General features: G+C 40.5%; 1 protein-coding gene across 1 annotated transcript in view; it reads right to left on the bottom strand.

Moving 5' to 3' along the window:
- LOC104275615 (disintegrin and metalloproteinase domain-containing protein 12-like) overlaps positions 1-17580 on the bottom strand; it is a 116606-nt gene that overhangs the window by 12672 nt on the left and 86354 nt on the right. Inside the window, exons 3-5 of the mRNA XM_009871615.1 lie at positions 16363-16441; positions 12898-12974; positions 1066-1249 (exon numbers count right to left, since the gene is read on the bottom strand). Coding sequence (XP_009869917.1) covers positions 1066-1249; positions 12898-12974; positions 16363-16441 — 340 coding nt within the window. The remainder of the gene's footprint in view (positions 1-1065; positions 1250-12897; positions 12975-16362; positions 16442-17580) is intronic.

Raw genomic sequence — 17580 nt, forward strand, 5'->3', positions numbered from 1 at the left:
TTGCTTTGATTGTATCATCTAGTTGGTACATACATAGTTTATTTCAGTTTCCTAGGGTTACATTGATCACTTCTGTGAAATTCAGTCAAAAGTTGCAAAGGTTTTCAGGGAAGCTATAATAAAGTTATGAAAAGTACTTTTCAACCTGCACACATTTAGAAATGTGCTTAGCCCATAAAATGATATATGCAAAGGCTAATGCATTAGATGTAATATTTAATTTTCCTAAAATGTAAAAAAAATAATCTTAATTCCAGTACATAAATAATATCTACGGAAGCCATCTAGGTTGTTTTCCTTAACAAGTAACCTGATGCAAAGGCTTAGCAATAAATGGAAGTATAAATCCCAATATATGACATTTAATAAATGCTGAAGGCAGATTTGTATCACTGCATAATTTCTGAACACCTAAATCAGTCTTTTCTACCATCCTCATCTGACATGCAGATGAACTTATCACGGTATTTCCTCTTCTTGATTTTTAGCTCATTTAATTTTCTACAGCTTCCATTAGCTAGATGCATTTGACATTAAATGCGTTTCTTCCTACATAAAAACAACTACAATAATACATCTGTAAAATAAGATAGTGTGAATCTGCTTTGTCTACATAAGATACTTTCCTATTAGGATGTAGAGGTTTGTAACCTAATATTAGCAAAGCATCACAGCTATTGTGTTCCCTTCCATCCTGGGTGGGCGAGAACCTTTCCAGACATTGCTCAGTGTTCTTACAGGTTTTTAAAATACTGGCTGTAACCATATCTGAACCAGAATATATTCCCATTATATGAAACCTCAAACTTTGCTGTGACATGTCATTACCAAAAAGTAAGTAAAAAGCAAGCTATGCATGCAGGGTCAAGAAAAAGAAATAAAACTTCAGCAAATCATGGAATTATATACCTAGTTTTAAGCACATGATGGCAATAGGAGTTGACTCGATGGTTTCATGTTTTGCTCAGTAGGGACAAACAAAGGGCTATGGAAGGCAGTGATATGGAAATGCTGCCAGAGGAGTACACAGCAAATCAGGAACATAAAAGTGCATCATCCACCTACCCTGCCAGCTTGAGAACGGTGTGACGTGTCATTGCCATCAGCTCTCAGGGCAGAGATGTCCAGCTGGTGACCACAAGATCCTGAGGCTATTTTCAAATTCTCTGCTCGGTAGATCTTGTGTTCACTTGTAGCACCTTCTAATGGCTCCAGAATGTAGCTTTTGTTTTCAAATGCAATAATTCCCCTGTTATAGAAGAGAGCAAGACGCACAGTTTTCAAGAGCTAACATATGTGTGTCTGCAGCAAAGTTACAACGGGTTTTAATAATGATGGAGTATGAAAAAGCAAATCGCTGATTTACAGTGTCATGGTCGAGCAGAGCAGGAAAGATCAAAGGTATCTATTTGTCACTACAGCACACGATACTTTGAAAGAAGCAATGGCTCAAAGAAAATTTTCCACTTCCGAAGTACTGTACTGTAGAACAAAATTATATTTGTTTTATGTGTTTTCCATTCTCCCAGTGATGCATTGCCATCGCCCAGTGGAGTCACGACGTGTGCGCTTCTAAGGACTCACAGCAAAAAGAAATGAACGAAAGTGTGGTGAAATCCTTTTGCAGGAAAAGGCACAGAGTGAAAGTATTCATTATAATCCGCAGTGTGAGTTATAGCTTTTAAACCAAATGTTGCTGCAAGCATCAATTCTGCCAGATGAAAAAGTCATTGTGGTATCGAAGCAGATTATTAAATACTGCGCAGTGGATTCCTGTTTAACTCCTTTTACTACCCAAAATAATATTTTGTTACTGCAGTACCACCTGCTCTCTGAGGATCTCAAAGGTTGTCCACCAATGAAGGCACTTTTGCACTGCTTTAAGCTACAGTATGCAAAGAGGAAAGAGGGGTTTGAAAAGAGATAACATCACCTTGCTCCCAGAAACATGTGGCAGAATCCAGGATGTGAAACCAGTTCTGGGCTTCACTTGCTGCCTGCTAACCAAAAAACTCTCTCCCCGTATTCTCCAGTCAACTCAGCAAATCAAAGGCCATGCTTGGGTTCCTGTGCTGGGCTTTGCCCAATAATTCGGAGCTGCTACAGGAAAACAAAGTTGACAAAATGTTGAATATCTTTCCAGTTGAATCTCCTTCTCAGTCCAGGGAATCCAGGCAGTGTGGTGTGGGTGTTCACGGTCTGCACATGCCGGAATAGGATTTCTGGTACTATATGGGATAAAGTAGGACAATCTCCAGCAATACCAGAGGAATTTGTAATTTTAACTGCAAGTGTAAGACCACAGAGCAAGAACACCGCTCTCCTCTACATCAGGACTGGCACAGCATAAGAAGGCGTGAAGCAGGTTTACAGACAGGGCTCAGGTAGAAATTACTGAAAGAGAAAGGAATTTAGTATTCTGTGCCTGTCTTGAAAGCGTCTAACTTGCACCCTGAGCACATGCTGACAGCCACACAGGAAAGCCCTATGTAATTCCTACACTGAGCTGGACACCAGGTTTGGTTCAGTACCTGTGTGACCGGTGAAAGGCACCCTTTAAAACCTATTTCTCCTTTCTAAATTAGACATAAGCATTTGCTTATGGGGTCTTGTAAGCATTCATCAAATTAGATACCCCACTGAAGAGTGCTCTGCATTACAAATTTCTTCCCTGTCTTTAAAATGTAAAGGCATTAATCCCCAAGCACTGGCAAAGTTTCAGCAGCAATAATTACAATCCATCTACCTAGAATTCCAGGAAACTTTTAATTGGCCAAGGCATTCTTCCACAATTTCTAAACTGCTCTATACCGTCCATATATGCCCATGGCAGTGGGGGTTGGAACTAGAGGGTCGTTAAGGTCCCTTCCAACCCAAACCATTCTGCGATTCTATGATCCTATTAAACAGCAAATATTTTCAGTCCAAAGCTGGCTGTATTTTATTAGGGTGCCTTTTTTGGTGTACAGGAAGTGTCTGCTCTTTTTATTTCTGTCTGTACTGCAAAAAAAGGTAAAAGAGAACAACTATTGTGAGATCAATACATATCTCTATCCAATTCTTCTGCAGAAAGCTAAAAGAAGAAAAAAAGAAAAAAGAAAAAGAGGAAGGACCCAGAAGCAGTTTAATAAGACCATAAAGACTGATTTAAAAATAAGAAATAAAATTATCAGGAAAAAGCTGCCCTAGCCGTTCTATTCTTAGCAAGAGATGATGAAGAAACTCAAAGTCTTTGACCTCCTAACCATTCCAAGCATTCAGTTCAGCCAAGCCAACAGATGACCATGTTACTGTTAACTAGAACAGCCAGAATTCCAAGAGGAAAAAAACCCACAACACTGGAAACCCATGATGTGAAAGCCTATGCAACCGCATTCGCTGGAGCCTGCCTGATCTGAACCAAGAATCAGGGTCTGCTCATTCATTTGTAGCTTCCTTGGCAAATCAGGTAAGATATATTACGTACCCAGTGCACAGGCATGCTGGGTATGATGGATCACAACTGGAAAAGCAGGACTGATTTATCACAGCAAACCTTGTAGCTACAGCCAGGACACACTACGGCATGCAGGACATACGAGACACTCCGAGCAGGTCACCCCGTGATTTGAGTAACCTGATACCCAACAGCTCTAAATTATTTTCCGATCTGCCGCGTTCCTTGAAGAGTTTAGGAAACTAGGACAACCTATTCCCTTTGCTCCGATAATCAGCAACTCTGTAATCAGCACAATCAAATAAGGATTGTTGTCTTTCCCTTGTGCAATTAATCATTTCATTTTAGAGGCAGCTGGAACCAGCAACGGAGGCAGAAATCCATTAGTCACTGCTTGAAATGGGCCAGCCTGACCCACCTCCCGTTACTGACAACTCAAAACCAACATAAAACCATGGAAGGTTTCCTTTTTAATGTTAAACTTTACACAGCTTAGAACATTAACTTAAAAAATACAGACTTGAATAATTTTAATTATTTGCACTAGAAAGGGAGAGATTATCATTTTAGCAGGTAAAGCTTTCCCTTTTTAAACTTTTTTTTTAAAAGCCAGCAACTTGTCAAGAGCTCATAGCCAAAACACGCCACATCAACGTCAGGTTTCCAATGGACCCCTTGTACACCCAGCTACTGTCTAATATAATAAAATAACCATTTCTTTACCCCTCATTTTCTTCATCTGCAGAGGAAATGGACAAATAACCAGATACCAAAGTGATTAATTTTGCTTTCTCCTGATCATGCCGGAGCCAGGGCAGCCCATTCAACTTGCCACTGAGATTCCCATCCCAAGTGACTGCACGAGCCTTCAAGAACAGCCTCACCACTGCATATGAAGAAATCCCATGGCAAAAAAATGATCTGCAGGTTTGGCATAAAGGAAAACAATATTTTTCAGTTAATGCACTGAATCCTTTGAGTGCTGCCTACAGGATATCAACACCTGGCTTATGATCACCCGTAATAAGATAATCAATATCGAATATGAATTTTCTTGGCCAGCTCTTTACTTTTGACTAATTTTCTTTTCCTGCAGTTGCATTTTTCCCCCATCAATCAGTGCCAAGAACATCACCTTAAAAATATAACTAGTCAAAAGCTATGGTTTCTTTTTTTTACTTTTTTTGGTGTGGCAGGATTAGATGAATACCTACCCGTCATTCAGTACTAAGAATTTGATGTAAATAAAATAAATCCATGACTACTTTTTCCTTCCACTTCTGTCAGGTGTTTCAAAAAAGCCTCTGTTACTCCTACACCATTTTTGTGTCTTCCTCTTGAACACTCCTGAGCCAGCCTACGTTCCCAATGAAAAGAATGCTGTAACTTTTCCATTTTTCAGGAGGCATTAATGTTAAATAATATCATGGCTTCCAGCATGGTAAATAGCATATCGGATTACAGATCCCCAATCAAAAATTACACAAAGAACCCCAAAGGGATTTCAGTGACATCTTTTCTTTAAGACTTACTGAAATCTGTGGGACTTCTACCAGAAACTCCACCAGGCAAAAGACTACCATAATTCCCAAGCTTATAATTATTTGGGAAAAATGCAGTATAAAGTATAAACTTTTTGGTCTCTAGGTACCTAATTCGTGGCATCTGTGTTTTCCCCAAACCATTTGGATGTTGAGAAGTCAGAAAGATCTTGCAAATGAGCTGGTCAGGAAAGACAAGAGACAAAATCTAAACCTTATCTAAAAAACTGGTAGCAGAGAGAGAGGAAAAAAAATCGTAGTCTATACCATACAGCATGTCCAGACATCAGTTCACAGGCTGCAAGCCAACTGGAAGCAGCTTCAGTGTGGTCTGGAGCCTGAGTTAATATTTTACTCTACCTCTCAACAGGGTTTGAATCCTGCTCATGTCTCACGGTCAGAACCAAATAATCCACATTCACATTGCTGCTAATCAGCCCTGAATGTTAATGATTTCCTGGTATTTGCCTACCGTATGCCGTTATATGGCATATGGACACATGGGGAATGTATATATGAGATGGCCTATGGTGGGAGAAATCTCTCCGTCTCAAAGAGAAAGAAATGAAAACACAATTTAAATAATTAATTTATTATTAATTGCTGTTTAGATTGCCAGGAATCTGTCAATTAGGGAAATGCAATTTGATGGAACAATTCCACTGTTTAAATCGTCGATAAAGTCAAATGTGGTTTTTTTTTTTCTCTCTTAAAAAGAAAAACCCAAACAAAACCTAACGCAAGGCCAGTCATTTTTCATAAATCAACAGGCTTTAGGAAATCTCAAAATATAAATGGGATTTTTCTTTTCCAACTTGTCAGCAGAAGCAAAGGCCCTGCCAACATAAACCATCAATGCATACTTGTCTGAGAAATTGTGATGCTGAAGTAAAACTTGGCTAGGGCAGCATTACATGAAACTGTTATATATTATTCTGCTGTACCATACAGGGAAAGCTGAGTAAATCAATAAATCCGATATCCATGAATGCAATTAAACATTTGGTTTTAATGAACCTCAAAGTCATACTCGTTTCTAAACAATAATAACAAAAAGCTCTATTACCACTGGAAGAGGAATGTAGATGCTTTCTGTTTGTAAGGAATTAATTAGAGTACGGAGGGCTGTCGTGCCTACACACCACACAGTCACATTAAGCCTGTGATTTTTAGGTGAATAGATACAGAATTTGAACCTTGCGACCCTGAAAGCGTTGGTCTCCTGGTGCTGGTGCTCGAGGGCCAGCAGTTACTCGCTGCAGCGTTTCGCAACGTGTGCCTGGGGTCAGAAGGTGATCCGTAAAGTGATAGGACATTTTTATTTATTTTTCTTACATTCTACATGCTCAAGATTTTGTGGAACAAATTCCTAGGCAAGTAAGCAGGAAAACAAATGCAAGGGGAGGAAAAATGAAGCCGTGAATGAAAATTTCACTTTTAGTCTGTTTTATTAAGCTGCAGCTGAATACTATTGTGATAAATGAACAAGATGGTCTATTGACTCTATTGACGGGCTAGGTGGTCGTTAGGCATTTTCCAGCTGGTCTCATCACTCTTTGACTTTAAAAGATGGGGAAATACAGGAGAGCTGGACTCCCAAGGCAGAAGTACTCCTGTCTCCACCATTGCCTCTGGCTAGTCTTAAGACAGGCAATTCACCTATTTCTGCATCGGTTCTGCACCTTTAAAATGGGGTAGATTTTAGCAATCACAGACAATAATAATTATCTATTGATGAAGAGCATCACACAAGGCTTGAGTAATGCCCTTATCCTACTGCTGCACATCAGGATTCCATTAAAAAAACCCAAGTCTGACCCAAATAAACAGAGGGCAACAAAAAGGAGGTTAAAGCAGTAGCATTATTTGGTTTACACATTGCGGGAGTGGTGGAGGTGTTCTCACGCAGACACTTCATTAGTCACACAGGTTTTATTCCAGCCAATGCCTTTAATTAATCTGAAAATTTAACCTATAGCACAGCGTCTAAAATGCAGTCGTACCCAGAGACTACTGTGGCACGCACTTAATCCTTTCTCAGCGCCAGGCAGATTTGTCCAGAGTGAATGCACACTGGTCTGCAACTTTGATGCCTGGAATTTAAGCAGGGGTTTATTCGAATTGAAAGCAAATAATACAATTTCACGTCCAGCATCTGGGCTGCAAGAAACAGTAATTGTGTTATCGGAGAAAGTGTCACACGTGAGCTCAACTGGGAGGGTGACAAGACAGGCCAAGGAAAGCAGAGAAAAATGAAGAAGGAAAGAGATGTTGGCATCAGCACCAAGTTAGTGAGCACAGTTTATAGCACGGGGTAAACAAGAAAAGAAGGCTTGATTGAGACTTGAATATCACATTAAGGCTCATAGGATGCTGCTTCAAGTCACAAAATGTATAAAAATATTTTTAATTTTAGTGTTGTTGAAATTTTTTTTGTTGGGTTATCTTTTGCTTGTTTGGGGTTTTTTTTGTGTGGTTTTGGTTTGTTTTTTAAAATTATCTCCTGTCAGACACAGGCTTGGTGGAGAAGGGGCAGACTCAGACAGGGAGGTACAGATCATCTATTATGCTTGTCCCAGCAGCAGCAGTGATGAGGGGGGGGGGGGGGGGGGGAGGGGGTGTCACTGAGCACCTGGGGACCACGTGCACACAACTGTCAAAGAAAGGACATAACGTTCACCTCAGATCACAGAATTCATCATGATCTGGGAGTTGTTTATCACTTGAACAGCCAGAATACAGAAGCTACGAAACTCCAGAAGCTGCTTTCTAACAACGTTAAGCTCAAAACCCTCCAGTAGTTTCAGGGTCAGAGAACTTACAAACCGTATGAAGTGTTTATATGAACTAAAAGAACTAAAAGCACTTCAGAAAGCATGGAGAAAAAAGCACACATCCGAACCAGTGCTTTTCTCAACTGGGATTTTCTTTTAACTTCTTTTTTTGGATGAAATCTCCTCTTCTGTGGGGAAATCATGCCTGAGGAGTCATGAGAAATTTAATTTTTTTTTCTCACTGGTTTCCTACTCCCATTCCTTTTATAAATAGTTGATGTCTGGACTGTTGTATTTAAATCCCTTCTTCAGCTGACTGTGTCTGGGGTGCAGTGGGTTCAGCCAGACCATTTGAAAAATGGATGGATCTGGTATTGGCGGCCTCATGTAGCATAACTATGTAATCCCATTTAAAACGACTGTTTATTCAGTCCTGAGGCCTTATCCCCATCACTGTCACTGTGGACACAGAATCTTCCAGTTGCTGATGAGGTTGGGCAATGACCAGATACTTTTTGTACGTGTGAACGGGCTTATTTTCTAGGAATTGGGTAACTCTGAGGGATTCGTGGGATTCTTAAGAGCATTTTGGTGTTTCAGGAAGAAAAGGCTTCCCGTGAGATTTGTATCCTTAAACTACTGAGGCATTTCTGAGAGCACCTCTCAAGCTCTTTCCATCCACCAGAGAGGTCACTGCGGATGCCTTTATGGCTGCACATCCCCTCTGCCAGCCCCTGGACCGTGGAGATTGTGCTCTGCTTTAGGCTGCATTTTTGAGTGTATTTGCTTAGGTTCTGCGCTTGCAGGGAAAGTAACAGGGAAAAAAAGAAATCACTCAAGTCTATACGAATTTATCACAGAAGATGGGTGTAGTGGCCACTGGCCAAAATTATTTGCTAAAAACTTGGAGCCTCCAAGCTAGATAAACAGAAGGGTGTTTCCTGAGGACAGGAAGGAACTGACTTGACTTCATGGTACCTTCACCTTCCTACAAGCTTTCACAGTCTAATTGGCTTTCTTATCCAGCTGGAAGGGCCGGAAATCCTGATTGCCCATTGTTCCCATTTCATGCATTCAGCATTTACGGCCTCCTCTCTGCCATTCAGCTCTTCCTCCTCCAGAGGAGCCAGCAGGATGCAGATTATGGCATGATTACATTCTCCTCTAACCTGCATTTTAGGCAGCTATCAGCGTCAATCCAACTATTTATGCCGTTTTAATCCTACGTGAAGCGAAGCACTCGAATGTTATGTCTGAGAGGATGTCATATAGCTGGAATATGTGAGTGTCTGTGTATAAGAGAGCCGAGTCTACTTTTCACTTATCTTTATATCTCACCCCCTCTATCCGCCTGAAAAATGTAAACTAGTCAAACCTGTCTTAGTCTGCAGATTTCACACTTGATTCCTTCTGTAGCTCATCACAGAGTAATCGTGTCATATTCACAAGCTAATTCTACATCTCAAATGCTCAACCGTGTGGCTGCACTGTAAGTAAGAACTTGATGGTGCAGTAGGTCAGAGCAAGTTTGCTCCAGCTCAGTGTCTAGTCTCTGGCCCCAGCCAACGGCAGATGCTTAGGGGTGAGACATAAGAACACAACAAGCACATCCCAGTTGGTAACCCCAGCTCTGTCAGCATGAGTGTCAGGGATATCTTTGGGTTTCACAGCCCTGGAGAAGCTCCTCCAGCTCCCCTCCCCAAGTTGTCTCATCTTTTTTGAATCTACCGACACTTTTCACATTGACCTGAGCTCCACAGCTTCTTTATACAGTGGATAAAAAAGCACTTTTCTTTGCTCTAAAGTTTCATTTGATGTCTTCTAATTTGGGGGTTAGGAAAAATATTCAGTAATTGTCCCTTCTTTAGCATGACATTCAACCTCATTACATTATACCCCTTTTCTCCATCAACTCCTTTCAAAAATGACAAATCCCAGTCTATTTTCTCTCCTTGGATAAAAGTTGTTCCATACCTTTGATCATAATTTTTGCCCTGCTCTGTACCTTTTCTGGATATAATCCTTTCTGAGATGGGGATGAGAAAACAAGAACTGCATGCAGAATTCAAGATGTGAGTGCACTATAGATTTATAAAGTGGTAATGAGGGGTTTTGTTCCATCCTCTTTTTCTGTCTCAGTAATTCCTATGATCCTTTTTACTTTTTTTGACTACCGCTGAGTGCTCAGGCTTCAGAGCATGCTAAAACGTGGAACCTATCTTTTGTGACTAGTTTCATGTCTTTTAATGAACTCCCCTAATCTGGAGGAAAAGACACAGTCGCTTCCTACCCACACCTGGAACAATGCCCAAGGCGCCTGTCTAGTAGGAGTGGGAGGATATTTGTGCTCTGAGATTTCAGTGAGCTAACAGCTCGCACTTCTTTTCATTAAATGTTTTTCAGACACTTAAACTTTAGACCCGCACAACAGCTGTGTGAGGTAGGTAAGAATCACTAAATGAATTTCACAGATGGAGAAACTGAGATGGAGAGGTTTGTCCAATTCAATTAGAAACTGTCAGAAAGCCAAGAACAGACCCTGAGAGCGAGACCCATCTTTCCTTCCACCGGCTGCTGCAAGTGAAACGGCTGCTCCAGGGACTGTCCTTACCAAGGGCTCCACAGCCACATGATATCTCATGTCTCTACCCCACAGATTACAGTCTTCATCATGCCATGGCAAAACAAGAGTCCCTACTCCAACAAGTTGGTGGGCAATTACATCTCCTCTCCTCTCCTCTCCTCTCCTCTCCTCTCCTCTCCTCTCCTCTCCTGAAAATATTTTTCATCATGGAATCAGTCAGGTCTGGAACATTTCCCCAAAAATGTTGTAGAATTTCCAGCTTTGGAGATATTCAAAGCTGGATTGTGCCAGTCCTGAGTATGTCACTAAATCTGAAGCTAGGCCAACGTTGAGCAGGGGATCGAACCAGAAAACCTCCAAAGATCCATTCCAACCTAAATTGTTTGGTGATTGTACTCATATAGTCAAAATTAAAACACAAGGACATTTTAAAAATTAAGATCCAATTTCCAGTTCATAAGTCTTATCCTTATCCTTATCCTTATCCTAAACTACTTTTTCAAGCCATAAGAATAGTAAAGTTGACACCAAAGTAAGCCAAGAAGTAGTTCTGAACTGTCCTTTTCCTTCTCATATTATTTCAAACTGTATTATGTGCAATAAACCATAGAATCATAGAATGTTTTGAATTGGAAGGGACCTTCAAAGGACCTAGTTCCCCTAGTCCAACTGCCCAGCAATGAGCAGACATGTCTTCAACTGAGTATTTCCACCCAAATTCTGAAGGGATGTACTGCCACAGCAATGTTTCGGTGGCAGTAGTATACAGTGATGTGCGGGCCTGATTCTGGAAGATGCTTAGTGCTCTCAGGACCTCGGTGCAGCTACTTGGGATTTCACACCACCTGGCCTTTTCCTAACTAGTTTTAATAAGAAAGCCTGGATGGCTCAAGGAGTTGCCAGCGCATTATGAAGCCTTTTGAACAGGCATCGCTGGCTCAGACCAAGCACAGTTAATGACTGGAAGCTATTACAACTGGCTACCAGGCTGTGAAATGGGTTTTGTGGAGTAAGTCAGCAGGCACCCTTATCAGAGACACTTCTCATTCATGGACACTCTTAACCAACCTCAGCTGCGAATGCCACAGCTAAACAGGCACAGATACTGAGGGATGTCCTCAGCTATTCTCCAACTAGAGCAAAACATGCACTGGCAGGGAAACTTAGGAAACTTTACGCTGAAAAAAGATGCTGTTACGCTTTTTCTATGCAGTATGGGACTAACACTGTCAGCTTGCACTTCAGGGATTTATCTGCAATGGTGCCAGATGACAGAAATATGTCACCACCAGTAGATGTTGCTTTGACGTACCTGACTGCCAAAAAGTGGGAAACAACACTAAGAGTTCAACAATTGTAAGAGGAGCACAATAAAAAAGAAAGAAAATGCTTTTACTGTAGAGAAGAGTAATTTCTCTTTAGAGTTCTTAATTTCTTAGGTAGCTCTGGAACAAGATCTCAGTGCAGACCCTGTCTCACGTGGTGCAGATTTTCCTTGTGAACTCTGCAGCACTGCAATCCCTTCCACTAAAACCCTGAGAGCACTACGTTGTGTTCTTATGGACTGAGAAAACGACCGGTGAATGCAAACCATGCATGCAAGGCATTAATTAAACTTGTGGAAGATGCCAGACACATACTGAAGCACCCATAAAATCCCTCTCCATGTGGGAACGAGCCACAGGAATCCCATCGACTCCAGCAAACAAGACTGTTTGCTCTCTCTGCTGCTGCTTGTCCCAGAGTTCTGTCATAAAAACCTTGATAACAGTACTATTGCACAAAATGCAAAATCAAGGGACAAAGACTCCAGCTACTCATGCTGTTTGTAGATAAATTAAACAAACCCAGAAAAGGTTGAGACAGCTGGAAATCTGTCAGGAAAAACTGGGTTTTCCAGGGAGAACACTAGAGCCAATTTGCAGTTAATTACTGTGATTTGGAACAGCTCTGTGGTTAAATACCAGACCCTGATTGTCCAAGTAAGGGAGATAATTGTTTCCTGAACTGTGTCCATTGTGTATTTAAAATGTTGTTAGCCTGCTCCTTTCTCCAACTCAGAAGAGGTTTGGTTTTCAGGAAGAAGAATCCTCCACTCCTCCTCCAGTCCCTAAAACCCTAACGCTGAGCATCATACCTGCCAAAAATGCAATTTATTGAGCTCCACGGCTGTATTTATAAAGCCACCTCTCCTAGCGATGAGGCTGCTGGAAGATGCATGACTCTGCAGCTGCAAAGCAGTGCTGCCTGTCATCACTGCTGAATCAGCTTTGAGGACTGGAGGGCTACTGGGCACTGCCAGCCCCAAAAATGTGCCAAGCACGGCACTGCTGAGAAAAGGGATAGAGAAGGATGGGCAGAAAGAGAGAAGGGACATCATGGAAATCCCCCAAATTGCATTATCTATTTATCTTTTTCCTCTTCAGAGCAACCAGAAGGAAAGTTTGTACCCAATGTTTGAAAAATGCCTATTGATACATTTTTTAAAAGGCAAAAGACAAAACTCAATGGTACTAGGATGGTTTCTTAAGGAGCTCAAGTATTATTGAAATATTGGCTCACCTGAGTCCAGAGCAGGTACTGAGGCTGACTGAGGAGTCGGGGTATCCTTGTACATCGCCGTGGTAATAGCAGTGACCCTGAGTGCAGAAGGAGAAAACATCTCAATAGTCATAAACGCTCTTTGCTTTCTAGTTTCCTCATGGTTTTCCATATCCTTTATTTTAAAGTAATTACCAATTTCAGGCTACAGCACTCAGAACCACACTGACAGCACCTTTCCTGGCCCTGTACTGAATGTTCTATAAAACTCATCAGATCAGTAAATTGGCTGATATATTTTACTACTTTCTACAGACACAGATTTTTACTCAAGGTCATTTACATGTATGTACGTCTATAGCAGGTACCTGTGTGTAAATAGAAGTTTAAAAAAGCTGATCCCAACCCTGTAGTTCGGAACAAAAAAATCACAGACCAAATAAAGGGGAAGGGAAAAAGGTTGGAAAGGAAACCTTTTATGGAATTACCCAGCTGAGTGCATGATATTAAGAACAACCAAGAAAAGGGGGTCTTCTGTTTGGAGAGGCAGCAATCCAGTTTCATTTTGTGGCTAGGTTATTTTGTTTCCTTAATAATCCACTGCTTGCAAAAGGCACCCAGAGCAGAGATACTTTCTCAGCACACACACATATCTGTCTGGCATCAAGGTTAATTTTTATTGTTGACTAAAGGTTATGTTACATCCCCAATTATGTGACTGGCTGGGAAGCAATGATTGTGTCATGTCCAGCATTTCTTTCCTCGTGGCTCCTTTGAATGCCACCTGGAAACCAAAAACATTGTTGTAAAGGTTCCTATCTTATTAGTGCAAAGGAAAGTTATCACTCATGCTTCAGCCTGGCAGGCATCTCACTGTGCCTTTTTATTACTCGGTTCATTCGCACCCATCTAGCTGCATTAATTAACCTTTTCAGTTTTAGGGCACGGCTTTCACTTACAAAGCCTCACATTTCAGACTTCTAAAGACCACCTTCACATTGTTAAAGAAGGCAATAGCCATGAAAATGCTGGGCAAGATGGAATAATTCAGATATGAATTTTCAGCAAATAAGGTTGAAATGTAAACTATTTGTTCAGAGCATTTGTATTTCCAGGGTGAGCAACTGAACACAGAACAACATCTGACTTTCTAAATCTCACTAGGTTTTCTCATTGCAAGAAGTGACAGAAACGAGGTAACAGTGTTTTACTCTTGGGCGTTTTCATCACCAGTACTCATGAAGAGTCAGTAACGTGTTAGAAAGGATAAAGCCACAATAAAAGGGAGGAAGTCATAGATCGAATTTTTTGGGGATGATTGCTTCAGTCACAATTGCCACAGATGTCAAAGCTTTCAGCGTGAGTGTACTATTTCACTTTATTTTAGCGTTATCAGCTCCATGCATCTAGCTGATGAGAAGAAAAAACAACGCACTTTGCCTCAGCACTGACTCTCATACAGTGAAATGGTTTAAAAACAAAAATTAAGTAGGTTTACTCTCATTACTTGAAGTAAGTACAACGAAGAAGTGCAGCTCAGAGCTCTAAAGAAGGCAGCCTTTGGGGTGCAGCATCACCAGTGTTAAGCGAGGGAGGGCCAGGTGATACCTGCTCCTGCACTCCAGCTGTCTTTATCAAAGAGGGAACCGCGGCCAAGGTCCTGATTTCTTTCCCTCTCCACACATAACATGTCATTTTATTAACTTTGGGCTCCTTGTTGTGGCCCATTTCACAGCTTCTCTCAGCTCCACATGCTATGCGATGTTCAATATCGAAGATGTAAACTTATCAGACCATGGCCTGCAATTGGACCGGTAGAAAATTGATTTCTAGCTCACTAACTCCACTGAACTGCAGGACTTTTTTTTTTTTTTCTCCTCTCCTATCACAGCTTTTTATTTCTGTAAACTGGTATATAAAACAGATGGCCCCCTAAAAATCAAATAATTACCGTGGCTGATTTGTCATACTTAAAACAGTACTCTACCCTTACTTGAGATCATTTAATAAACACCAGCTTTTGACAATCGCAAATTTTTCAGGTGCTATAGACAAGAAAAATATCCTGGCTCATGTGCTAAAGAAACTCCTCAAATGACAGTTCCACAAACCTGACTTGGTTTGACCTCCAGGCAGAATTTAACTAAGCAGTTTTTCAATGGGAAATTGGATTTGGTTTCAACTACAGACTAGTGATGACCTCAGTGAAGAAGAGATATAAAAATAAGATCACAGAGACTTATCTTTTTCAAACTGTATTTAGTGAAAAAATGAATTTAAAGATCTCTCAAACAAAACCCCAACTTTGAGGAAGCAAAGGCACTGACAGTATTAATTGTGAATTACTGTCATTATGAAGACAGATGTTTTATTAGTAAGGGAAAGTAATTAGCTCTACTCATATCCATGTTAGTGTAGGTTAATCTCTTAAAGACTCATGTGCCTCATTTCTTTCCTTTTACTTCCTTTAGGAGCCTATACAGCCTTTCTGTTTGTAAAACAAATGACTATTTTCTACTAAGCAGATTTTGAAGAAGATACAAGCATCCAGCAGAAAAGAAAACACTGAAAGCTTTCAAAATAATTGCTTTACTTGGGAGGTCTGGAGCTATAATGCCGGTGCTTTGTCAGAAGTAAGATGTTATGCATAGAAATAATGGCTTTCACTGATACCAGCACAGCCCATTATGGATGGGAACACAAAGTACGATGCCTCCTCTGACAGTGTCGATAAATAAATAACGTAGCATAACGAATACTTTTTAGGAGTTAGGCAGATAAAAGATAAACTTTGTAATTAAAATCACTTGCTGCATTGTTTCTAATTAAGGCGTTCATATTGTCAGAGGACAAAGGCATTACTGCCTTAAGGCATTTTTTATTTATAAAAAGCAGGTTTTAACTACTGATTTTAACAAGGATCTTATTAGCTGTATTTTTATATACATGTACGCACAAATATACACATATATATGTGTATATATATACACACACATATATATAAATATTATATAAATAAGTCTAGTTTAAAAAATAAACTCACCCAACCAACCAATCCCCTCTCCCAAAGCCCAGCCATTCCTTCCCCAATGCAGAAAGACACCCAAGCCTTCAGAAGCTCTGATGTGAGCTTCTGCGCTATAGAAATCAAATATTCACAACTTTTCTCTTAACTGAAGCGGGACTTTCCTCCATAACTGATCAACAATGGCTGCATTTATTATAAAATTTTAATGGGTATATTTCAAAGACGTTGAATAAGTCTTGCAGATTTTAAAAGTCACCTGGTTAAAACCCCACAGCCTGCCTTTAAAGTCTCTCTCTAAAAAAATCCTGCGTAGGATCACAGCAGTCAAAAATGTACTGAAGGCAACAATAAAAAAAGATCACACGTGGAGCTGTTTCATCCCACGGCTCAGATCCCGGCAGAGAGACCTTTGGGCTTTAATGATGAAGCATCGCCTACCCACGGAACATCAACTTTACCGTGTAATTGCGTGTGAGAACCACGTCAGTGCCGTCCTTGAGATAATGCGTTTCTGTGAAGCTGCTGGCTAACAGGCCCCTGGAAAAAAAAAAGAAAAAGACAGCACACGTAATCGTAAGGCCACATCATCCTGACTTTGTCCTTTAGTGGTTCCAATTGAGACGGCGATCAAAGCCAAGTACTAACAATATGATAACTACCAGAGCTGAGTGCGAAATAAGAAGCAACGGAAGTGCAAATACTGAAGCTGCAGTACGTGAACACTTCCGTCGTTAATTGTGAAAAGACTACAAGTTTCCAGCTTGCCTTCTCTTCCAAATGAGGGCTGCAAGCTGGTGAACTTCAGTACTGGATCTCCCATGTAATTTTCAACACACTTTACATTAAATCTGAAGTCTAGACATTTGGAATATTAATAGTGGCTTGTCGAAATGGAAAATGTTGCTTATTTTGCTGTATAATGTGTTGTACTCATCCTCAAGTGACCACCCAAAGACTCGTTTTGCTCTCGGTAAATGAAACAAACGTCTTCCATCACCACTCCAGGAAAAACACCATAAGAATACTACAGAGGTTGGAGTACTGGATTTATTCTGGTCATCTGAAAGGGATATTCATGAATGGAAATCAAACAACTTGAAATATTGTATCAGGAGACGGCGGAAAACCATGTCTACCACGAGACATTTTATTGTCATTCTCTCCAAACTTCCCCTCCTGCCTTTGGCAATGATATAACACGTCTTGATTTGCTGTTGCCATTTCCTAAAAATCTCCAGAAGGGCATGTGCATGACAAATGTGAAAAGTTTTCTTTTTGTAGTGAACTCAGAGAATAGGGAAAGCTATTCCCTTTAAAAAAAGGGGGAAAAAAAAGAAAAAAAAAAAAGAAGCCTTGCTATTGTTGTGTTTTTCAACTCCTTATCTAAAGAGCATTTCTTACAAGGCCAGAAGGAAGAATATATATTCATATTTACTCTTTACATAGGTATTAAGCTGTGTCCCTCAACATAAATGTGCTAGAGTTCTGACAAACACTTTGCTGAAATGCAAAGGCACAATACAGAAGAAATACAAGATAAATGCCACTATTACCTTCACAAAACTGGAGAGTTGGGACTATTGATAATCTCTGGTGCAGTGTTTCACAATGTTTTTCGGTTCCACTTCAATGACACGTTTCTTCCTTGGGTTGCCCATTTGAACAAACCAGGCATT

Source organism: Apaloderma vittatum, unplaced genomic scaffold (genome assembly GCF_000703405.1).
Source record: "Apaloderma vittatum isolate BGI_N311 unplaced genomic scaffold, ASM70340v1 scaffold686, whole genome shotgun sequence".
Taxonomy (NCBI): Eukaryota; Metazoa; Chordata; class Aves; order Trogoniformes; family Trogonidae; genus Apaloderma; species Apaloderma vittatum.